We start from the raw sequence: 24617 nt of genomic DNA, 5'->3' as shown, positions 1-24617 counted from the left end.
AATCCCAGCACTTTAGGAGGCAGAGGCAGGCAGATCACTTAGGCCAGGAGTTCAAGACCAGTCTGGCCAACATGGTGAAACCCTGTCTCTACTAAAAATACAAAAATTAGCTGAGCGTGGTGGCACATGCCTGTAGTACCAGCTACTCAGGAGGTTGAGGCAGGAGAATCACTTGAAACAGAAGGCGGAGGCTGCAGTGAGCTGAGATCGTGCCACTGTACTCCAGTCTGGGTGACAGAGCGAGATTCCGTCTTTAAAAAAAAAAAAAATTTACTTCTCATTATACCACAGTTCTCAAAGTGCGGTCCCCGGACTAGCAACATCCACATCACTAGGGAACTCCTAGAAATGGAAATTATCCAGTCTCTCCCTACATCTTTTGTATCAGAAACTCTGAGAGCGGGGTCTGTCATTCTTTTTTAATAACTACTACAGGTGATTCAGATGCTACTCAAAGTTTGAGAACCACCAAAGTGGTTGAAATGTGCTAAAGTATGGATGAAGAAGCACCACTCAAATTCAAATTTTTATATTGTTAGACAAAAAAAAAGATTAAACTTAACTTTAAGAAAACATTTTTTTCTCGCTATTAAAGTTCCCCACCACAGAACTTTCAGAACATATAGAAATTTAAAAACAACAGATGGAGGGAAAAAATCTTCAACTTTTCACTTAGTCATAAAATTTGGTTTCCTCTTGTTACAGTTTCCACCCCCCAAATCATCTCCCACCTAAATTGTCACTTTTTTTTTTTAAGGTGTAATGTCTTTCAGAGTTTTTAAGTTCTGTTCGTGGCAGCCTTCCAAAATCCTTCTCTAAAAAGTTACAGGAGGACATTATGTCAATTAGTAAGAGCATATATCTGAAATCTGGCAAACATCAATTTCATTCCGATTGAGTCACTTAGTGATTAAGGTCAGTGTGTTTCAGCGTCTTTGAGCCTTGTTCCTTATCTGTAAACCCAAATCCTATCAGGGCTAATTGCGATGATGTCAGGAAAGCATTGATTCCAACCTCAGGCGCCGCTGGCACTTTCAGAGGATCGAGAAGCCTCAGCTAAGAGCACGGGAATGAGAAGCCGGTGAAGCACCTGATTGCCTAAACTAGTCGTTTCCTTCCTCCAGCACTCAAAGATCAACCTTAGCTCCTTCCAAGGGTTCGAGGGGCAAAATTCGTCCCGAGGGACGGGGTACATGCATATTTTAAAAGGTTCTCCCAATGTGATTCCACGGGCTCACAGAAAGAAGAACACGCGAATCGACGAAACTGGATTCTATCCTTTGCGAGGTCCCTTTAAGAACGTCGCCCTGTTGCCCTTCTCCCTCCGGCTCCTGGGCGGAGGCGGAAGCGGAAGAGGCGAGGGAAATGTCGGTCTCCAAGATGGCGGCCGTGTGGCCGTCAGGTCCGTCCGCTCCGGAGGCCGCGACTGCTAGACTCCTCGGTGTCCTGTGGTTCGTCTCAGTCACTACAGGACCCTGGGGGGCTGTTGCCACCTCCGCCGGGGGCGAGGAGTCGCCTAAGTGCGAGGACCTCAAAGTGGGACAATATCCTCTGTGGGGAACATCCCCCATGGAGGCGAGGTAGAGTTGGGTTCGCAGGTGGGTCGCTGCCCTCAGGACCGGCTAGGGCTGTACTGAGTGAAAACGATAACCTGATCTGTGGCTTCTAATGACTGAAGGATCCCTGAAGGTGAACAGAGTTGTGGAGATGGCAGGGCCAGAGGCCACCCTTTGTGATTTCCTTGTGATTTTACTAGTCATTGGCGCTTCCTCTTCTGATACACTTTTTTTTTCTTTTTTTTTTTGTCAGTGTGCTTATTTGTTCAATAAAACATGTAGATCCTGAAGTATGCCAGGCCCCGTTCTAGACACTAGTAATATAAAGATGGATAGTCTCTTACCCTGGAAATGTTTGCCACCTCTTCCTAGGGGGAAGACAAGTAGTAACGATCTAGCCGATGTGTGTTGCCCATTTATCGTTAACTTTATGTATATTATGTATATTACCTCCTGTTATCCTCAGATTTCATGAGATGCTAGACTGCCAGTGGACAAATTTCTTTCTGTTTTCTTTTTTCTTTTTTTTCTTTTTTAGGCAGGGTCTCGCTCTGTGCCCAGGCTGGAGTACAGTGGCGCGATCTCAGCTCACTGCAACCTCTGCCTCCCGGGTTCAATCAAGTCTCCTGCCTCAGCCTCCTGAGTAGCTGGGACTACAGGCATGCGCCACCACACCCGGGTAATTTTTGTATTTTTAGTAGAGACGGGGTTTACGCCATGTTGGCCAGGCTGGTCTTGAACTCCTGGTCTCAAGCGATCCGCATCCCCCTCGGCATGAGCCACCTCAGTGGACAGATTTCTGTTGCACTTTGTAACCTTGGATGACTTATTTGAACTCTGTTTTCTCATGAGTAAAAACGTGGATAATTATGGCACAAACTTAAAGGTTTATTGTAATGTTTATGTATTATTATATTATTTGTAGAGACAGACTTCTCATTATGTTGGCCAGGCTGTTCTTCCTGAATTCCTGGGCTCCAGTGATCCTCCTGCCTCAAGTATTATTTAGCAATACTAAAAGTATATTTGTACATATGCTTATTGACTTGGACAAACTAGCAGCCTTTATTTACATGTGAATATCAACATGAGTATATAATATGAATAGTAAAGGCATGATAATGTGTTGTGTTGGAATGTAGTCCATATTTCCTTAACTTCTTTTTACATATATTTGTAAAGATCCAAAAATAAATGATGCTACGCAAGAACCAGTTAACTGTACAAACTACACAGCTCATGGTAAGACTTCCACAAACATGTCTTTAAAAATAATTTTAAAAACATTATTTCATAGGTCAATGTATGATCACTAAGGGCAATTAATAAATGCATTTTTTCTAAATTATAACATTCTTACTCAGTTACCAGAGTAACTTAAAATTGGAGAACTAGCTAGGGGCTGTCAGTATTTAATTTAAAAAAGAATTCTACTTGTTCTGAAATGGTGAAGTTTCACCATATAAACAATAATAGGGCCGGACGTGGATGTTCCCAGATTCAGTTAGGCAAATGTACTTGTATTTTATATACTTTATTTTCCCCCAATGAATAAGCATATCATTCCCTCACATGGAAAGTCTTCCTTTTATTTTCCTTTAGCTCTCCACTTACATCATCTGTGAATGCCTACCTGATAGTTCTTGGCTAGTACCATAATACCTACAAGTCCTTGATGCTTCCCAGCAACTTCATCACTATCATTTATGTCGCTTTGATAAATGTCATTTTTATTACTTTGATTATTACTTTGGTTTATATTTGATTATATTTATTTGATTTGGGGTGTGTGTTTATGTGTGTGTATTTTTTTTTTTTTGAGACGGAGTCTCGCTGTGTCACCCAGGCTGGAGTGAAGTGGCGCGATCTCGGCTCACTGCAAGCTCTGCCTCCTGGGTTCACGCCATTCTCCTGCCTCAGCCTCCCTAGAAGCTGGGACTACAGGCGCCCGCCACCACGCCCGGCTAATTTTTTTGTATTTTCAGTAGAGACGGGATTTCACCGTCTTCGCCAGGATGGTCTCGATCTCCTGACCTCGTGATCCGCCTGCCTCGGCCTCCCAAAGTGCTGGGATTACAGGCGTGAGCCACCACGCCCGGCCTATGTGTGTGTATTTAGCATTCAGTTGGCATCAAAATGATTTTTTACGTGTTTATAAATTTATCAATAATTCTTAAGTGGATTCAACATTTTATTCCAGAAGACACCCAACTGGAGGGCAGGAGGACAGACTTCTTTTGGGGCAGAAATTCTTTTCAGTTGTATAATTTCCTTTGAAATCCCCATATCTACAAAAAAATACCCTGTAGGCTAGAAAAATGCTTTTTTTTTCTTTTTTTGAGACAGCTGGCTGCCAGCTTCCCAGGATGAAGCGAGATGCTTGAGTTACAATAGTATTCACAGATTTCTAGCATCTTTCATATGAATGATGGAAACAACTATTTGAGAACTAACTCTTCTTTATGTGTAACTCTATTCTCTGTGTTCTGAAAGCTACGATATAAAAGACTTCGAAGTGTAAAACAGGCAAATCAAAGGATATTTATAAGTTAACTACAAAGGAAAGGATTACTTACAAAGTTCCTTTAAATGGCCAGGCATGGTGGCTCATGCCTGTAATCCGAGCACCTTGGGAGGCTGAGGCAGGCGGATCACAAGGTTGGGGGTTCGAGACCAGCCTAGCCAACATGGTGAAACCCTGTCTCTACTAAAAATAGAAAAATTAGCTGGGTGCAGTGATGGGCACCTGTAAGCCCAGCTACTCGGGAGGCTGAGGCAGGATAATTGTTTAAACCCGGGAGGTGGAGGTTGCAGTGAGCCGAGATCGTGCCATTGCACTCTGACCTGGATGACAGAGCAAAACTCTGTCTTGGGGGAGGAAAACATTTTCTTTAAATGTAATATATCTAAATAAAATAAATGTATACATACTACGCAATGTCTCCTATATAAGGCATATATTATTTTCTTTCTGGGGGTCTCATTATGTCATCCAGGCTGGAGTGTAGTGGTACCATCTCGGTTCACTACAACTTCTGTGTCCTAGGATCAAGTGATCCTCCCACCTTGGCCTCTGGAGTAGCTGGGACTACAGGTGTGCACCACCACTCCCAGCTATGTTATGTTATGTTATGTTATGTTATGTTATGTTATGTTATGTTATTTTTTGTATTTTTGGTAGAGACAAGGTTTCGCCATGTTGCCCAGGCTGGTCTCAAACTTCTGAGCTCAAGCAATCTGCCTGCCTAGGCCTCCCAAAGTGCTGGGTTTACAGGCATGAGCCACCAGGACTGGCTTCCTGGCTGTTTTTTTTTTTTTTTTAAATTGTAGAGATGAGGGTATTTCTCTATTGCCCAGCCTGGTCTTGAACTCGTAGGCTCAGGCAGTTCTCTTGCTTTGGTCTCCCAAAGTGGTGGGATGACAGGCATGAGCCACTGTGCCCAGCTAGTTGCCTTTTTTTAAAACACACAAAAGCTCGTGGGCTAGCTATGGTGAATCAATTCTAAGTCCTGATTGGAGATGGATATCAAAATAGCTCATGAAACATACTTTTTGGTTCTAACATAGGAGAAAAATATTAAGAGTTGTGAAAAGTGTGAGTTAAGTGATCTGTCTTATTCTTCTAGCCAAAATTATTTTTCCTTTGTTTTTTTCACTGAGTATATGAAGAACTATTGTGAAATTCTCAAACTATGTTTATTTTTCTTTCTTTCTTTTTTTTTTTTTTTTTTTTTGAGACAGAGTCTCTCTCTGTCGCCCAGGCTGAAGTGCAGTGGCGCAGTCTTAGGTCATTGTAACCTCTGCCTCCTGGGTTCAAGTGATTCTCCTGCCCCAGCTTCCCAAGTAGCTGGGATTACAGGCGTGCACCACCAAGCCCAGCTAAGTTTTGTGTTTTTACTGGAGACAGGGTTTTGCCATATTGGCCAGGTTGGCCTTGAAGTCCTGACCTTAGATGATCCACCTGCCTTGCCCTCCCAAAGTGCTGGGATTATAGGCGTGAGCCACTGAGCCCAGCCTAATTTTCTTCTTTCTTTTTCTTTTTTTATTTGAGACAGGATCTCACTCTGTCACCCAGGCTAGACTGCAGTGGCACCGTCCTCGCTCACTGCAACCTCCACGTCCCAAGCTCAGGAGATCCTTCCACCTCAGCCTCCTGAGTAGCTGGGACTACAGGCACATGCCACTACACCTAGCTAATTTTTTGTATTTTTTGTGGGGGGTGGGTAGAGGTGGGATGTCTCCATGTTGCTCAGGCTAGTCTGGAACTCCTGGGCTCAAGTGATCCACCGGCTTGGCTTTCCAAAGTGCTGGGATTACAGGCATGAGCCACGACATCTGGCTGTTTAATTTTCATAAACTAATGTTTGGGTAGGGATGAACGTGAGCAGTGTTTTACAGAGGGGAGTTTGGGGCTAGTGAGTAGGAATTGGGACAAAAGGCAAGGAAATTCATCTGCGACAGTAAATTGATGTGATCTTAAAATGGTTCCTGGTTAGCTCAGTATCATCCAACAAGCACATTTGTTTATTGAGAAAGTATTTATTGGTAATGAATAATTTAAAACTAAATTTAGTTTAATTATTGAGTTCAGACAATTTATATTACAAAATATTGTTATTGATTGAGAATTTGTTCATTTATTTATATTTATTTATTAAGAAATTATTACATGGCAGGCATCTGCTAAGTGGTATAGGTGATCTACAAAAGAAGACATAATTCCTGACCTTAAGAAGTGTTCTGTCAGTCCAGGCGAGGTAGCTCACGCCTGTAATCCCAGCACTTTGGGAGGCTGAGGTGTGTGGATCATGTGAGGTCAGGAGTTTGAGACCAGCCTGGCCAACATGGTGAAACCCTGTATCTACTAAAAATAGAAAAATTAGCCAGGTGTAGTGGCACACGCCTGTAGTCCCAGCTACTTGGGAGGCTGAGGCAGGAGATTCGCTTGAACCTGGGAGGCGGAGGTTGCAGTGAGCCAAGATCACGCCACTGCACTCTAGCCTGGGCGACAGAGCCAGACTCTGTCTAAAAAAAGAAAAAAACAAAGAAGTGTTCTGTCTAGGTTATATACACACATATCAGCAAGTATTTTCAATTTTTCTGTCACTGAAATACAAAAAATATTCAGATTTTACCTCCAGAAAATTTTGCTATGGTCCTTTGACAGAAGTCTTCTTTATTTTCTTAAGTTTGTATTATAGTATTTTTACAGAAAAGTGCATGTAGGTATAATTCAAATGATTTTCACAAATGACACACCTGTAAATGCTTCCAGATCAAGAAACAACATTATTAACATGCCAGAAGCCCTCTTCATAGTCTTTTATAGTCACTACTCTGCCTCAGTGGGTAACCACTATTTATTCTAGCTTCTGACTGTAAATTAGTGTTTCAAAGAGTATATTATTTTTTATCTTTTTATTTGGAGATAGTTTCAAACCTACAGAAAAGTTAGAAGAATAAGAGTAGTACAAAGAACTCCACCGTAGGCTGGGCACAGTGGCTCCCACCTGTAATCTCAACACTTTGGGGCCAAGGCTGGTGGGTCACCTGAGGTTGGGAGTTCAAGACCAGCCCAACCAATGTGGAGAAACCCCGTCTCTACTAAAAAAAAAAAAAAAAAAAATACAAAATCACCTGTAATCCTAGCTACTCGGGAGGCTGAGGCAGGAGAATTGCTTGAACCTGGGAGGCTAAGGTTGCAGTGAGCCAAGATTGCACCACTGCACTCCAGCCTGGGCAACAAGAGTGAAACTCCATCTCAATAAACAAACAAAAAAACCTCCATCTATATACTCTTTACCCAGATTGACCAATTGTTAACATACTTTCTCTCTCTCAATTTGTTTGTGTATATACTTTTTTCTGCCCCTATAAATCTGTGTTTTTCTTTAGAGATGTTCCAGATCAGATGTGGTGGCTCACACCTGTAATCTTAGCACTTTGGGAGGCTTAGGTGGGCAGATCACTTGAACCCAGGAGTTCTAGACCAGCCTGGGCTATGTGGTGAAACCCCGTCTCTACAAAAAATACAAAAAGCTAGCCAGGCATGGTGGCGCACACGTGTAGTACCAGCTACTTGGGAGGCTGATGTGAGAGGACTACCTGAGCCAGGGAGGTGAGGCTGCAGTGAGCCCTGATTGTGTCACTGCACTCCAGGTTGGATGACAGAGCAAGACCCTGCCTCCAAAAAATAAATCAGTAAAAAATAAAAAAAAGAAAATAGAAATATTTTCTTAACATAAATACAGTTCAGTTATAAACTTTGGTAAATTTAATATTAATACATATGCTTTAATCTAATCCATATTATTTTATCAGATGACCCAAATAATGCCTTTTTAGCATTTTCTCCCAGTACAGGATCCTAAAATCAGATTTTACATTTAGTTTTCTTTAAATTGGTACATTTCCACAACTTTCTTTGTCTTTTATGGCATTGACTTGCATGTTTGATGACTACAGCCTCCCTTTATTTAATAGAGTGTTCCTCATTGGGATTGTTTGATATTTCCTTTTGATTAGACTTAGGGTATACATTCCACACTGTAAAATAACATAATTGATGGAGTGTCCTTCCCAACATCTCGCATCTGGGGGCACATGATAAGTATCTCTTTCTCCTTGGTGATGCTAATTGTTTATCACTCAACTTTTTCTACTGTATAGTTAGTATTTTTTTCTTCGCAATTATAAATAATCTAAAGGGATACTCATTAAGGCCATGCAGATATCTCCCTACCACCCCCAGATTTACATCCCATTAATGATTCTGGCCTGAACTATTCCTTTTTTATAGAATGGTCAACACTTCATTCCATAAAATGGAAAAAGTGTTCCTTGGAACTATTCTTTACTCTGATAGTTGCAAAATGATTACTTTCCAAATCTAGCACTCTCAGAGGAGAACTCTTTTAATGCTAAAAATATGGAGATGGGGTTGGCTCTTGCCAACTTTATTTTTTTTTTTTCTCTTTATTTTTTTTTTTTGGAGATAGGGTCTCACTCTGTAACTCAGGCTGGAGTTCGGTTGCAGGATCTCTGCTTACTGTAACCTCCACCTCCCAGGCTCAAGTGATCCTTCTACCTTAGCCTCACCACACCCTGCTAATTTTTGCATTTCTTTTGTAGAGATGGGATTTCACCATGTTGCCCAGGCTGGTTTCTAACTCCTGAGCTCAAGCAATCCACTTGCCTCGGCCTCCCAAAATATTGGGATCATAGGTGTGAGCCACCACGCCTGGCATTTTTTTTTTGTTGTTGTTGTTTTTGGAGACACAGTCTTGCTGCTCTGTAGCCCAGGCTGAAGTGCAGTGGTGTGATCACGGCTCTCTGCAGCTTCCATCTTCAGGACTCAAGCGATCCTCCTGCCTTAGCCACTGAAGTAGCTGGGATTATAGACATGCGCCACCAGTCCCAGCTAAGTATTTTTTTGCAGAGTTGCCCAGGCTAAATTTAGTCCTTTTTTATTGTTACGAAACTTCATTGTCTGATTACATTATTTCTGGTTTAGCATTTCTGTATTTGAAAAACGTCGCTCCTTTCTATGCCAGGTGTGGTGGTGGTGTGTGCCTGTAATCCTGGCTATTTGGTAGTCTGAGCCTGGAGGATGTCTTGAGCCCAGGAGTTTGAGGCTACAGTGAGCTATGATCATGCCACTTCACTCCATCCTGGGCAAGAGAGTGTGAGACCCTGTTTCTAAAAAGAAACCAATCAAACAAAAAAAGCCACATTGCTGCTTTTTATAATGAATACTGTGTAGTTATTGGCTTCAATTGATATTATGTAAATCCTAGACGTTGGTTAGAAGCACATCCTTTTGCAAGAAAACTGCAAATTGAATCATTTACAGGCTTGTAGCATGTTGCTTAATTTTGTCTGCTAGTTAACATTTATTGATAACTGGCTGCTTTGATCTTGTCATATTGATTTGTTTATTTTTGCTTATTGCTGAAATCAGTGTTAGCGTGGGATAATTATGATATAATGGAAAGAGTATTGATTAAGAGTAATGAGTTTTAGTCTAGGATTTAGAGACTAAATTAGTCAACTCATTTAATTTCTTGGAATCTCAGTTTTCCTGTTTGTGAAAGGAAAAATATTATGAATTTGCTTACTTAAGTTCTTCTTTCTTACAAGGATGAAATGAAATCGTTATAAAATATGTCTAAACAAATAAACTCTAGGGTTGTAGGCTTCTTTTGAATTGATTAATTTCATATAATAAAATCTTATGTTAATTTTATAGCCACTTAAAATGTTATATTCATTTCTTTTTTAGTCTTCTAAGTGTTAAATTTCTCTGATTTCCTAGAGCGGGGAACCTAGCTCTCTTTTTTTTGTGTGTGTATATATATATTTTTTTGGGGGGGTGGGAGGGTGGGAGGTGGGGGGTGGGGTAGAGAGAGGCCTTGCTCTGTCACCCGGGCTGTAGTGCAGTGGCAGGATCATAGTTCACTGCAGCCTGGATCTCCTAGGGTCAAGAGATCTTCCTGCCTCAACCACCTGAGTAGCTGGGACCACAGGCACATGCCACCATGCCTGGCTAATTTTTTTTTCTTTAGAGAGAGAGTCTCACTATCTTACCCAGGCTTGTCTTAAACTCCTGGGCTCAAGCGATCCTCCCTCCTTGGCCTCCCAAATTGCCGGGATTACAGGGATGAGTCACTGCACCTGGCCCCTAAACACTTTTTGAATACCTTTTCTAACCAAGCACTATGCTTTACACAACATATGCCTGCCTGCCTTTCCTTCCTTCCTTCCTTCCTTCCTTCCTTCCTTCCTTCCTTCCTTCCTTCCTTCCTTCCTTCCTTCCTTCCTTCTTTCCTTCCCTCCTTCCTTCCTTCCTCTTTCTTGTCTCCTCTTCTCTTTTCTTTCGACAGTCTTGCTCTGTCACACAGGCTGGAGGGCAGTAGCACAATCTTGGCTCACTGCTATGTCTGCCTCTCAGGCTCAAGTGATCTCTTACTTCAGCCTCCCAAGCATCTGGGACCACAGGCACAAGCCACCATGCTTGGCAAAGTTTTGTATTTTTTTTGTAGAGATGGAGTATCGCCATGTTGCCCAGGCTGATCTCGAACTCCTAATCTGCCCACCTTAGCCTCCCAAAGTACTGGGATTACAGGCATGAACCGCTGCACTCAGCCCTTTGGTACTATTTTTACCTATAAAGAATCCAAGGTTCTGAAAGGAGCAATGTCCAAACAAGTTGTTCTTATTCCAAAGGTCTTGTTCTTTGCATTATGAGGCTATAAAGCTGTTAAGGCAGTGCTTGCCTGAGTCTATAAGTGTTGCTTCCTCTTATTATGTCATCTGGGTTATGAGGAAGGATCAAGATTGCTTAAATTCTGAAATAATCTACTATATCAAACCCCAGAGGGAATCAAGAAACAAATACATTTAGAATCAATGAAAATAATTTATGGCAGCAATTATCGATGATAGTTGATATATGCTAAAAATACAAACTCATTGTGTTAAAATAATTTAATAGATAAATTGCCCAACGAATTACCAACAAAAATTTGAGCGGTATTCTTAATTCTGGAGATGAAGTAAAGGGCAGTAATATTGTGCATTTCTTCCCTTGGTACCTTTATCAGAGAGGCAGGAGATTGAATTAGATTAGCCATGCATCTAATCCAGTGTGGCAACTCTTGTATTTTTGTGTTAAGAGACTACTATACCATTTTATATTTATCTTGCATGTAAGTACATACATAATGTCACTTTTCCTGTCTAAAATTAAAGGCTTGTGTCATATTATATTGGCAGGTAGTTTGTTATAACATATTTGCTAGTCTTAGAAAGAACAATTACACACTGTCTCTACAGAAAAAAATAAAACAGTTTCTTGACTTTTTCTGCCTTCAGTTTCCTGTTTTCCAGCACCTAACATAACTTGTAAGGATTCCAGTGGCAATGAAACACATTTTACTGGGAATGAAGTTGGTTTTTTCAAGCCCATATCTTGCCGAAATGTGTAAGTACATTACTGACACTTAAATTTTCAGATTACTTGCCTATATTATATCTTGATTGCATCAAGAGATGAGATAATTTATGGGGACTATCCTGAAACTATATCTTTTATCTTTTTGCCTGTGTCAGAAAACCTTTAAGTGTTTGTTTTTTGGTTTTTGAGACAAGGTCTTGCTCAGTCACCCAGGCTAGAGTGCAGTGACATGATTACTTCTCACTTCAGCGTCGACCTCCTAGGCTTAAGCAATTCTCCCACCTCGGCCCCACAAGTAGCTGGACTACAGGTTTGTGCCACCATGCCTGGCTAACTTTTAATTTTTTTGTAGAGATGAGGTCTCCGTATGTTTCCCAGGGCTGGTCTCGAACTCCCGGCCTCACATGATTCTCCCGTCTCGGCCTCTCAAAGTGCTGAGATTTACAGGCATGAGCCACTACACCCAGCCAAGTGTGTATTTTTTTTAATAAATGCATTATAAATGCATTTTTTATAAATGCATTATAAGTGTGTATTTTTTTAAATTATTGGCATTATATTTTCAGCCTAAAACTGTATATTGTTACAGTTCTATTTGATGGCACCTAGTTTTGATTGTTTCAAGAAATAAAACACTGTACAGATAAATTGAACCTTAAAAAGGAAAAAGAAAAAAAAGAAATAAACCACCATTAGACTATTGCTAGAAGTCTATCAAATCAAGTAGAGCTGAGTAGTCCAGTATGTGGGACAAATAAAGACTATAAATGGCCTCATGCCATGTTAATTGAGGTCAATCAGTTTATACCACTGAGTTATGAAAAAATTGTCTTCAAAATGTGGGAGATTTCTAGAGTACAAATAGCAATTGTGTACCTATTGTATCAGAAAAACACTAATTTTTTGCACATAAAGGGCATTTTAAACTTCGTTTTATTCTTTGTAATAAATATGGATGATGAATGGTAATGTTAAACAGAATTCAAAAGTTATCAGTTTGGCTAGCTGGGCACAGTGGTACATGCCTATAGTCCTAGCTACTCAGGAGGCTGAGGCCAGAGGAGCTCGGAAGTTCAAGCTCAGCCTGGGCAATATAGTGAGATACTGTCTTTTATAAAAACAACAACAAAAATGATCAGCTTGGAATACTAAGACAAATGGCTTTCTTTTGTTACGAATTTCTCTATTTAAAGGACTTTTAGGCCTAGTGTGGTGGCTTACTCTTGTAATCCCAGCACTTTGGGAGGCCAAGGCAGGAGAATCACTTGAGGCCAGGAGTTGGGGACCAACCTGGGCAAAGTAGGGAGACTCTGTCTCTACAAAAAATACAAAAATTAGCCCAGTGAGGTGGTGCTTGCCTGTGGTCCTAGCCACTGGGAGGCTGGGGTGGGAGAATTACTTGGGCCCAGGAGTTTGAGGTTGTAGTGAGCTACGATCGCAGTAACAGAGTGAGACCTTGTCTCTAAAAAAATTAAAATTAAAAATTTTTCAAAAAGGACTTTTAAGTTTGATTTCTCTTTCTGCTAAAGCTTATTATTCATTCTTATATTCCTGCTTTGTACCAAAAACATGATTTAGTGTTACCTATTTTTAATTATTGGCATTATATTTTCAGCCTAAAACTGTATGTTGTTACAGTTCTATTCAATGGCACTTAGTTTTCATTGTTTCAAGAAATAAACCACTGTACAGATGAATTGGACCTTAAAAAGGAAAAAGAAAAAAAAGAAACTACCATTAGACTATTGCTACAAGTCGTTAGAATTCTTCGCAAGAACTTTTAGCGTTCTGTCTTTCCTTTTGATCCTACCTCATTGATTTAATGAGGGGCTTTTTATACAGCAAGGGGATTCCATCTTGCTATATAATCCTAAGCCTACCACTGATCTTCTTGGGTTCCAAGATTTCGCATTAGTCGAGTAAAAATTGTTAAAAAGGAATAGTTTCTAGTGTACTTAGATATAGTTTCATTTTTTTTCTGTTACAGAGGTAAGTTTAAAAAATAAGGTTTAGTTAATATTTAAATTTATAGATATTTCTACCTTAAACATTCTAAACAACTGATGTGTTAAATGCTGGTCCAAGATATAGGTTGTAGTAAGAAAATCATCTGTTGAGAACAGCTAACCACTCAGGCTGGAACTTACAGGTTTATATCATTTGTAATGCTAACACCAGAATGGCCTGTTACTTAATTTCCAAGTTGATGCTGATTTTTCTTTCAGTGTCTCAAAATGGATTAGGCTGCATACAACTGAGCTGCACTAGTCATACTCATAAGTATTTTTTATTTATTTTTTTTGAGACAGAGTCTTCCTCTGTAGCCCAGGCTGGAGTGCAGTGTCACAATCATATCTCATTGCAGCCTCAACCTTCCAGGCTCAAGGCATCCTCTCATCTCAGCCTCCCAAGTAGCTGGGACTACAGGTGCATGCCCCAAAGCTCGGCTAATTTTTGTATTTTTAGTAGAGATGGGATTTCACCACGTTGCCCAGGCTGGTCTCGAACTGCTGGGCTCAAGCGATCAGCCCGCCTCAGGCTCCCAACATGCTGGGATCACAGGCATGAGCCACCATGCCTGACCCTTATAAGATATTGGTATCAATTATGGTAAGAAATATAACCATCAGGTAAACTAGATATTCCAACTGGCCAGCTTATTCCCTTCTTACAATAAAGTTTACAATTTCTTTTTTTTTTCTTTTAAGATGGAGGTTTGCTCTTGTTGCCCAGGCTGGAGTGCAATGGTGTGATCTTGGCTCACTACAACCTCTGCCTCCCGGGTTCAAGCGATTCTCCTGCCTCAGCTTCCCAAGTAGCTGGGATTACAGGCATGGGCCACCACGCCCGGCTAATTCTGTATTTTTAGTAGAGATGGGGTTTCTCCATATTGGTCAGGCTGGTCTCGAACTCCTGACCTCAGGTGATCCACCCACCTTGGCCTCCTAAAGTGCTGGGATTACAGGCGTGAGCCACCGCGCCCGGCCTAAGTTTACAATTTCAAGACAGAATTTGCAGCTCGGCATGGTGGCTCACGCCTGTAATCCCAGCACTTTGGGAGGCCAAGGCAGGTGGATTGCTTGAGCTCAGGAGTTTGAGACCAGCTGGGCAACATGGCAAAACCCCATCCCTACCAAAAAATACAAAAGTTAACTGGTGGTGCATGTCTGTAGTCCCAGTTACTCGAGAGTCGAAATCATGGCTACTGCTCTACAGCCTTGGTGACATAACCAGATCCAGTCTCAACCAAATAAAAGAAAAAGAATGAGCATTGCTCATCAGAACAGTGGGAGTTAGACTGATGGGTAATTTTGATGGTAAGAATGGCAAAGCTAAGATAACCTGATAAATAATTTTGCTTTATTGGGATATTAGGTACGTGCCTACCAAAAGGCCAGCTGCTGTGCAGCTACTGAAAAAGACTCAGTGATACATTCTTGTTCGTTAGGTGTCCCTTTTCCAGTTTCATATTTTCTTTGTACTCCTGTTAGCATATTGTTTTTAAAACTATATATAATAGGTTAATACTTGGTTAAAACTTCATCTTACTATTGCAAATATTCTGTAATGTATTCTTCAGAAACTAAAGTCTGATAACCATCCTGATTGATGACCAAGCCACCCACCTATTTACATTGGCCATCTATATTAGTATTATGTCATAGTTTCATTTGGGTTAACTTGGAGGTCTGGGTGGTGTTGGTGACGCCATAGTTGTTCCATGCAGTCACGAATGGGCCTTGCTCCTTTCATCTTGTGGCTTTGCTTTCTGTAGTCCTTTGAGTCCTTTCCACTAAGCCAGCAGGTGGGAAAGAGGAGAGGGAAACCTTTATAGGAGTATTTTATGGGCCAGACTTGGAAATGGCGTACACTTCCATCCTCCTTCCACTGGCCAAAACTCAGTTATGGCTGCACTTAAGTGCAAGGTGAGCTAGGAAATGTAGGTTAGCTGTATATTCATAAGAAAAAGAGAAATGAGCCTGGGCGTGGTGGCTCATACCTGTAATCCCAGCACTTTGGGAGGCTGAGGCGGGCAGATCGCTTGTAGTCAGGAGTTCAAGACCAGCCTGGCCAATATGATGAAACCCCATTTCTACTAAAAACACAAAAATTAGTTGGGTATGGTGGTGCGTGCCTGTAATCCCAGCTACTCAGGAGGCTGAGGCATGAGAATCACTTGAACCTGGAAGGTGGAGTTTGCAGTGAGCCGAGATCAAGATTGTGCCACTGCACTCCAGCCTGGGCAACAGAGAAAGAGAAATGGCTCAGTGAATAACTAATCTCTGCTATACCACCAGTTTTCAGATTATTCTTTAGGGTGATTTACTTATATAGATAATTGCTTTTCTAATTTCATTTCCCTTCCCAGCCAAACTTTTTAAAAGTTGTTTTGATAATACTTATCTGTTACAGGATTTTCTGTCTAATATAGTGTGGCTTTTGGCCATGCTGAGATTCACCAGCAATCTTTGTTGATATATCGAATGAATGTTTACAGTCCATATCTTAATCTTTCTACAGCATTTGGCTATTCCCTTCTTTCTCTCGCCTCTCTTTTTAATATAGAGGCAGGGTGTCACTATGTTGACCAGTCTTTTCTGTCTCAAATTCATGGCCTCAAATGATCCTCCCACCTCATCCTCCTAAAGTGCTGGGATTACAGGTGTGAGCCACTGTGCCCAGCCTGGCTGTTTCCTTTCTTAAAATACTTTCTTGGCTTTCTTAAAATACTTTCTTGGCTAGGCCCAGTGGCTCAGGCCTGTAATCCCAACAGTTTGGGAGACTGAGGTGGGTGGATCACCTGAGGCCAGGAGTTTGAGACCAGCCTGGCCAACAAAGTGAAACCCCATCTCTACTAAAAATACAAAAATTAGCCCAGAGTGGTGGTGGGCGCCTGTAATCCTAGCTACTTGGGAGGCTGAGGCAGGAGAATCACTTGAACCCCAGGAGGCGGAGGTTGCAGTGAGCTAACATTGTGCCATTGCACTCCAGCCTGGGCAACAAGTGTGAAACTAAATCTCAAAAAAAAAAAAACAAAAAACCCTGAAACACTTTCTTTTTTTGGCTTATAGTATAAAACACTCTTCTGTGTCCCTTCATTCTTATTTCTTTGCTTCTTCCTTAAGTCTTGATGTCCTTGGTCCTTTTTCCTTTTTCATTCATCCACCCCTTTGGCTTCTTTCACCATCTTTGTATATATATGTGCCATATAAAAAGTTGGTGATATGTTTTATATTCAATTTTAGACCTCAGATTTAATATATATAAATAGCCAGGCACAGTGGCTCATGCCTGTAATCCCAGCACTTGGGGACGCCAAGGCGGGCAGATCACCTGAGGTCAGGAGTTCCAGACCAGCCTGGGTAACACTGTGAAACCCTGTCTTACTAAAAATACAAAAATTAGCCGGGTGTGGTGGCGGGTGCCTGTAATCCCAGCTACTCGGGAGGCTGAGGCAGGAGAATTGCTTGAACCCGGGAGGTGGAGGTTGCAGTAAGCCGAGACTGTGCCATTGCACTCCAGCCTGGGTGACAAGAGCGAAACTCCATCTCAAAAAAAACCAAATCAAAATTATGTAAAACATATATATGCTTATATATAATATATACTAGTATATTGTATATAGTAATATATAATATATAACATTACCATCTTAAATATGCAATATAATATTTAATGTAAAATATATTACCATCTTCATATATAATATAATTATATATTTTATATCATATATAACATATGTATAAATATGGTAATGTTCATTAGGCACAACAGTGGGAGAGCTGGACACACTGGCATGTGACTACAGGCACATGTCACTGTGCCCAACTCTCCCTTTGTTTTTTTTTCTTTTTTTCTTTTTTGTTTTTTTTGGAGACAGCCTTGCTCTGTCACCCAGGCAGGAGTGCAGTGGCGTGATCTTGGCTCACTGCAACCTCTGCTTTCCAGGTTCAAGCGATTCTCATGCCTCAGCCTCCCAAATAGCTGGAACTACAGGCATGTACCACCACGCCCGGCTAATGTTTGTATTTTTAGTAGAGATGAGGTTTTACCATGTTGGCCAGGCTGCCAGTCTCAAACTCCTGGCCTCATATGATCCAACCGCCTCAACCTCCCAAAGTGCTGGGATTATAGGAGTGAGCTACCACATCTGGCCCCATTTTTTCTTAAGCTCTCTAACATATAAAATATATTGCAATCTTTATATATATTGCATATATATATAAGTCCTAGAATTGAATTGAATTGAATTGAATATCAATACGTTAACTATCTTTTATATACTATATATATATATGGGAACATTGAATTGGACCAGGCGTGGTAGCTCATGCTTGTAATCCCAGCACTTTGGGAGGCCGAGGCGGGTGGTTCACTTGAGGCCAGGCGTTTGAGATCAGCCTGGCCAACATGGTGACACCCCATTTCTACTAAAAATACAAAAATTAGTCAGGTGTGGTGGTGCGCACCTGTACTCCCAGGTACTCGGGGGGCTGAGGTGGAAGAATCGCTTGAACCTGGGAGGCAGAGGCTGCAGTGAGCCGAGATCACACCACTGCACTCCAGCCTGGGCAACAGAGTGAGATTCCATCTCAAAAAAAAAAAAAGAAATAAAATTGAATTGAATATCAATATATTACCATCTTTATATATATTTTATATATATAAGGTCTAAAATTGCATTTGTTTTCTTTTTCTTCAAATTCTTTCCTCCTTCGTCTCATTGAATGGCACCAGTTCTACCCAGTTTCTTAAGTAGAAACTTTTGGATTCATTACTTATTTTTTATTATTTTTTTGAGACAGAGTCTCACTCTGTTGCCCAGGCTGGAGTACAATGGAGCGATCTTGGCTTACTGCAACCTCCGCCCTGGGTTCAAGCGATTCTCCTGACTCAGCCTCCCAAGTAGCTGGGATTACAGACGCCTGCCACCACGCCCAGCTAATTTTTGTATTTTTAGTAGAGACTGTGTTTCACTCTGTTGGCCAAACTGTTCTCGAACTCTTGACCTCAGGTGATCCACCCACCTCGGCCTCCCAAAGTGCTGGGATTACAGGTGTGTGCCACTGTGCCCGTCTTGGAGTCATTCTTGACTTCTCCTTTTCCCTTATTCCCCACATGTAGCCTGTTTGCTTCTGCCTTGTTAGTATTTCCCAATTTTGTTCACTTCTTTCTCCCACCGTTACTGCCCATTAGATTTCAGCGTTAGTTTTTGCATTGCCTTCTAAATTATTTTTCTGCTTCTAGTTTGGCGCCCTGTTCCATTGTAGATGGGGTGCTACTGCCTTCCGCATAAAGTTTGACATCCTCATAACGTTAGACACATAAACAGGATCTCTGGGCCACTTACTACTTTTTCTAACTCATACAAATATGGAGTCCAATAAACACACAGGCACACACACACGAAAGAGGATTATGAGCAGGGATCTTACATGATGAAATATGACTTCAAATTGATAGTTCTGCCTGTCTCTTTTACCTGTGACACTCTTTCCTCAGAAGCATGGCATGGCCATCTCACTCACTTCCCTCAGGTCTCTGCTCAAATATCACCTTCTCAATGAGGCCTACTCTTACCACGCCATTTAAATGGCTCCTGGCATTCTACACAGCCTGCTCTACTTCTTTTTTTCTGTAACATTTTTGACTTTCTAACATATGATTTACTTTTTAAATATATTTGTGTTTATTGCTTATTATCACTAGCCTGTGAGCTCCACGGGAATAGGGATCTTTGTTGTTTTTATTCGTTAATACATTTCAGTAGCCTAGAATAGTGCCTGACATACAGTAGGCATCCAAAAAACATTAATTGAGTGAGTGAATGAACCAATTAACAAATAAGTAGTAGTTAATAATTTTGTTTTCTAAAATGTCCACATTGGAAATATATGAATATGACACTCAGATTTTAATTTTTTGCAGAAATGGCTATTCATACAAAGTGGCAGTCGCATTGTCTCTTTTTCTTGGATGGTTGGGAGCAGATCGATTTTACCTTGGATACCCTGCCTTGGGTGCGTATGTTTGATTAAAAAAAAAATCCTTATGAAACCTACATTTTAGTGAATTGTATGTATTCTTATAGATTAAATCTCTGTGTATTTATTATAAGTTCTGTATAATTGGAGTTGAGTAGTTAACATTCTTCTGTGAGTATAGAGCTATCAGTTAGCCCAACAGTTCAGCTTAGGTAAGAAATACTGACTTTTCCTGTTTTCACCTTTATGAAAACACACAGAAGATAGTGTAGGCATTTACTTAAGATAGTAGACTGGAACTGTCACTGCTAGTGCTGGGCACACACTGGATGTTTAGTAAATGTTTTATGAACAAATGTACATCCTCTACCACTCCAAAAAATATTTCCTTCTGCCCAAATCTCTTTCATCACTGCCCTGGGATTAGAAACTATGCACTTGGGCCGGGCGCGGTGGCTCACGCCTATAATCCCAGCACTTTGGGAGGCCGAGGCGGGTGGATCACGATGTCAGGAGATCGAGACCATCCTGGCTAACACGGTGAAACCCCGTCTCCACTAAAAATACAAAAAATTAGCCGGGCGTGTTGGCAGGCGCCTGTAGTCCCAGCTACTTGGGAGGCTGAGGCAGGAGAATTGCTTGAACCTGGGAGGCGGAGGTTGCAGTGAGCCGAGATCACACCACTGCACTCCAGTCTGGGTGACAGAGCAAGACTCTGTCTCAAAAAAAAAAAAAAAAAAACCAACTATGCACTTCTTTTAGAACAAGTTGGGGTTGGAACTTTGGTGACCAGCTTGAGCTGGAGTGGGAGCCCTGACTTCTATCACCCTTAGCCCAGCTCTCTATATCTTCCTTCTTGCTGTAATCACATTTACCGTAGTTACTAATGCTTATGAAAACTATTTACATTTTACGATAGCTTTTGTTTAAACAGTACTTTCACATGCCTGCCCTTATTGAAGCCTTACAACCCTCTGAGTTTATCATCCTCTTTAAATCCTCTTTAACAGGTAGGGAAACTGTCACCAGAGAGGTTAAGGGATTTACTGAGTCTAGAGGCTTTCCTTTATTCTGTGACATATTTGTTTTATGGATAGAAAAATTGTCACGAGATTAAGAGATTTACCCAAGGACACTCAGCTAGTGACCTCAATTTGAACCCAAATTTTCTGGCTCCAGAGATCATGCTTTATTTAGTGTAGTAGTCTGCTTCTATATTAGCCCTTCACTGAGCAAATTTAAAGTTTTTGAATGCTCTGCCTTCTAGCTAGCAAAGCTAACCTTATTTCTTCCATGTTGCTACCCACAAAAGATCAAAGAGAAGTCTTCACTGTGGGGTTGATGGTAGGTATATTTCTGATAGCTGTACTAAAACTCAGTGTTGTAAGTTCCTAAGTAAAAGTCATAAAGTACTATATATACTTGTTTATTTAATTAAACATTCAACATTTAAATAACTAAATGATACGGAAATAATGATGAAGGTCACAGTGTATATTGGTTAAAAATAAAATAAACATGTTAGTAGGCCAATTTATGGTACAGCACCATAACAGAACCATAACAAAGTGCTGTGAGAGTAAGGAAAAGGGACTGACGCAGTTGATTGAAGGAAGTTCTTAGATGTGGTGACATTTGAGCTAGGTTTTGAAGGATGAAAAGATTACAGAGGTTTAAGGCATGGCAGGGAACAGCATGTGTGAAGTGTATAGGTGTACACTGAGAGATGAGGGAATAATTTAGCTGATCGTGTAGGAAGAACATTGCAGGAGGTGACACTGCCTACAGAGGTAGTCTATGGTCCAATTATAAAATGCTTTGAGTACCTTGCTGTGGAGTTGGGTCCTTTAGATATCAGAAGTTATCCTTTTAGGTATCAGAAGCAATAAAATATTTTTTCTTTTTCTTTTTTTTTGTGACAGGGTCTCACTCTGTTGCCCAGGCTGGAGTGCAGTGGTGCGATCTCGGCTCACTGCAACCTTAGCCTCCTGGGCTCAAGGTATGCTCTGTTCTCAGCTCTGCCCGAGCAGCTGGGACTACAGGCATGTACCACCACGCCTGACTTAATTTTGTATTTTTTTGTAGAGATGGGATTTCGCCATGTTGCACAGGCTGCTCTTGAACTCGTGGGCTCAAGCTGTCCTCCCACCTCAGCCTCCCAAAGTACTGGGATTACAGGGAAGAGCCACAGTGCCTGGCCAATTTAAAATTTATAAATATTTTAAATAAATTTTAATTTCTATTAAGAATCCAAGGTTAAGAAATTTAGGCATTTTTATTTTAAATGATCACTGCCTTAAAAAAAATTCTTAACTACGTAATACAATGTTGACTGCAATGAAAGTAGTTATAGACAAAATCTAAAATTCAGTTTTTTGCCGGGTGCAGTGGTATGTGCCCATAGACTCAGCTACTCAACAGGCTGAGGTGGGGGGATTGCTTGAGGCCAGGAGTTTGAGGCCAGCAGAGACAACATAGTGACATAGTGAGATCCCATTTCTACAAAAAAGAAAAAAATAAATAAAAAATCCCATTTTAAAACTAACTTAATCTTTCTTCATGGTTATGAAAAGCAGTAGTCCTACTTATATATAGCTTTTTTTTTTTTTCCTTCATAGTGCTAATTATAAATCTGTTAGCCTCAGGGATTTGTTTATTCATTCACTTTAATGTACATTCTGTTTTTTTTTTTTTTTTTTTTTGTTTGAGCGGAGTTTTGCTCTTGTTGCCCAGGCTAGAGTGCAATGGTGCGATCTCAGCTCACCGCAACCTCCACTTCCTGGGTTCAAATGATTCTCCTGCCTCAGCCTCCCAAGTAGCTGGGATTACAGGCATGCGCCCAGCTAATTTTGTATTTTTAGTAGAGACAGGGTTTCTCCATGTTGGTCAGGCTGGTCTCAAACTCCCAACCTCAGGTGATCTGCCTGCCTTGGCCTCCCAAAGTGTTGGGATTACAGGCGTGAGCCAGTGCCTGGCCTCGAATATACATTCTTAAAGGCAGAAGCCTCATCTGTCTTATGCAAGTTGGTGTCCTAAACAGAACTTGACAGACGGTAAGACTCTGATAAATATTTGTCATATGAATATCAAAAAAGCTAGAAACAGGCTAAATGTTCACTAGGGAGGAACTGTCTCAAAAAATTAAGGTACAGTGTATAACAGAGCAGAATACTATGTGCCATTTAAAACAATGACATAGAAATATGTTTATTGGGAAAGTAATGTAATAACACCCATAACAGAGTAAGGAATTTAAGAAAATCTAGATATTTTGCTACAGAACCCCTTCTTAAGGATGCTTCACAAAAATGAACATGAGAGGTTTCTGCTAAGATAAAATATTAGATAAGGGAAGAATATCTTTGTTTGGAACTGGTAAATATTACCTACACCTGGAGTAATACATTTAAGGAAATTAGAGAACAGATCAGAGATGATATTTAAAAGTTTAAGGAACTAACAAATTTATAGTGACAGAAAGCAGATAAGTGCTTGCTGGGGAAAGACTGGGGCAAGGAGAGACAAATAGAAATTACAAAGGGGCGTGAGGAAACTATTAGGGGTGACAGATATGTTCTTTTTTTATTATAGTGATTGTTTCACAGGTGTTTACAAGTGTCAAATTTATCAAATAGTACATTTAAATATGTACATTGTATGTCATTGTATGTCATTGTATGTCATTTTAATGTATGTCATTTATAGCTCAATAAAGCTGTTTTAAAAAATCAAGAGGCTGGGTGTGGTGACTCAAACCTGTAATTTCAACATTTTGGGAGGCCAAGGCAGGAGGATCACTTGAGGCCAGGAGTTCAAGACCAACTTGGGCAACACAGTGAGACCCTTGGAAATAGTGAGAAACTGCAAAGGAAAGAAGGAAGGGAAGGAGGAAAAAAGGAGACAGGAAAAGAAGGAAAGAAAGAAAGAAAAGAAAGAAACTCCTGGGGTAACACATTTAAACTTACCAGTTCAGTGTTAAAAAAAAACTTGAAGGTTTAATCATTACAGTGACTTACAGCATATCTTACTCCAAACGTGTGATGTTAACTATGGTCTATCTATTTCTACAAATTTAAGGCAAAGGATGATTTTAGTAATGAAGTTTCCAATAATGCCACCTTAACCTCGTTTTACATTTTCAAATATAAAAATACTTTATGAACACAGATAGGAAGGGCAATAAGAATTAAGCGAGGTAAGATACATTTGATAAATGTTAGCCCAGCAACAACTTTTGTTGTCACTATTTCTGCTACTACAGTTATTATAATCAAAACCTTCATTCATCCCTGAGAGGTATGAGAAAAAAAATAAAAAGAAAAAAAAGAAATTTAGGCCAGATGTGATGACTTGTAATCCAAGCATTTTGGGAGGCCAAGGCAGGAGGATCACTTTATCCCAGGAGTTCAAGACTAGCCTGGGCAACATAGTGAGACCCTGTCCCTACAAAAAATTTTAAAAAGTAGCCGAGCATAGTGGGTTATGGGGCAGGGATAGGGTGGCATGCGGCTTCAGACAGGCAGGTTAGGGAAGACTTCTCTAAAGAAGTGGCCTAAAAGGAAGAACAATCTTGAAAATGGCACAATAAAAGCCAAAGCCCTAATGTGATTACCTATTCTTCATGGATTAGCAGTTAAAGATATAACTTTAGAGGGACCATACTTAATATTCTCTCTCTTTTTTTTTTTTTTTTGAGACAAGGTCTCCCTTTGTTGCCCAGGCTGGAGTCCGGTGGTGCAGTCTCGGCTCACTGCATCCTCTGTCTCCCAGGTTCAAGTGATTCTCCTGCCTCAGCCTCCTGGGTGGCTGGGATCACAGACGTATGCCACCATGCCTGGATAATTTTTGTATTTTTAGTAGAGACAGGGTTTCACCATGTTGGCCAGGCTGGTCTCGAACTCCTGACCTCAGGGGATCCACCTGCCTCAGCCTCCCGAAGTGCTGGGATTATAGGCATGAGCCACCGCACCTGGCCAGTGTTCTTTTTTATAAACAAATTGAAGAAAGAAAAACTATGACATTCTCAAATTTCTACTAACATGCTATGTGAAGAGGAATACATTTCGGAAATATAAAATACACTGAGTGGATAAAATCTCAGCAGACAATTTTCTTTGGGTT

At 40.7% G+C, this 24617-nt stretch overlaps 1 protein-coding gene across 2 annotated transcripts in view; it reads left to right on the top strand.

Annotated features, from left to right (window-relative positions):
- The first annotated feature begins 1076 nt into the window (after positions 1-1076).
- Positions 1077-24617, top strand: part of TM2D1 (TM2 domain containing 1) — a 39662-nt gene continuing 16121 nt past the window's right edge. Inside the window, exons 1-5 of one of the 2 annotated variants that reach the window (XM_025357637.1) lie at positions 1345-1544; positions 2725-2798; positions 11430-11538; positions 19441-19532; positions 20507-20848. In XM_025357637.1, coding sequence (XP_025213422.1) covers positions 1366-1544; positions 2725-2798; positions 11430-11538; positions 19441-19532; positions 20507-20613 — 561 coding nt within the window. In that variant the 5' untranslated portion in view covers positions 1345-1365 and the 3' untranslated portion in view covers positions 20614-20848. Of the gene's footprint in view, positions 1545-2724; positions 2799-11429; positions 11539-19440; positions 19533-20506; positions 20849-24617 lie in introns of those variants that run through there. The other variant, XM_025357629.1, reaches the window with a different exon arrangement.

This window comes from Theropithecus gelada, chromosome 1, assembly GCF_003255815.1.
Source record: "Theropithecus gelada isolate Dixy chromosome 1, Tgel_1.0, whole genome shotgun sequence".
Taxonomy (NCBI): Eukaryota; Metazoa; Chordata; class Mammalia; order Primates; family Cercopithecidae; genus Theropithecus; species Theropithecus gelada.
This window is presented reverse-complemented; position numbering and strand designations above follow the sequence as displayed.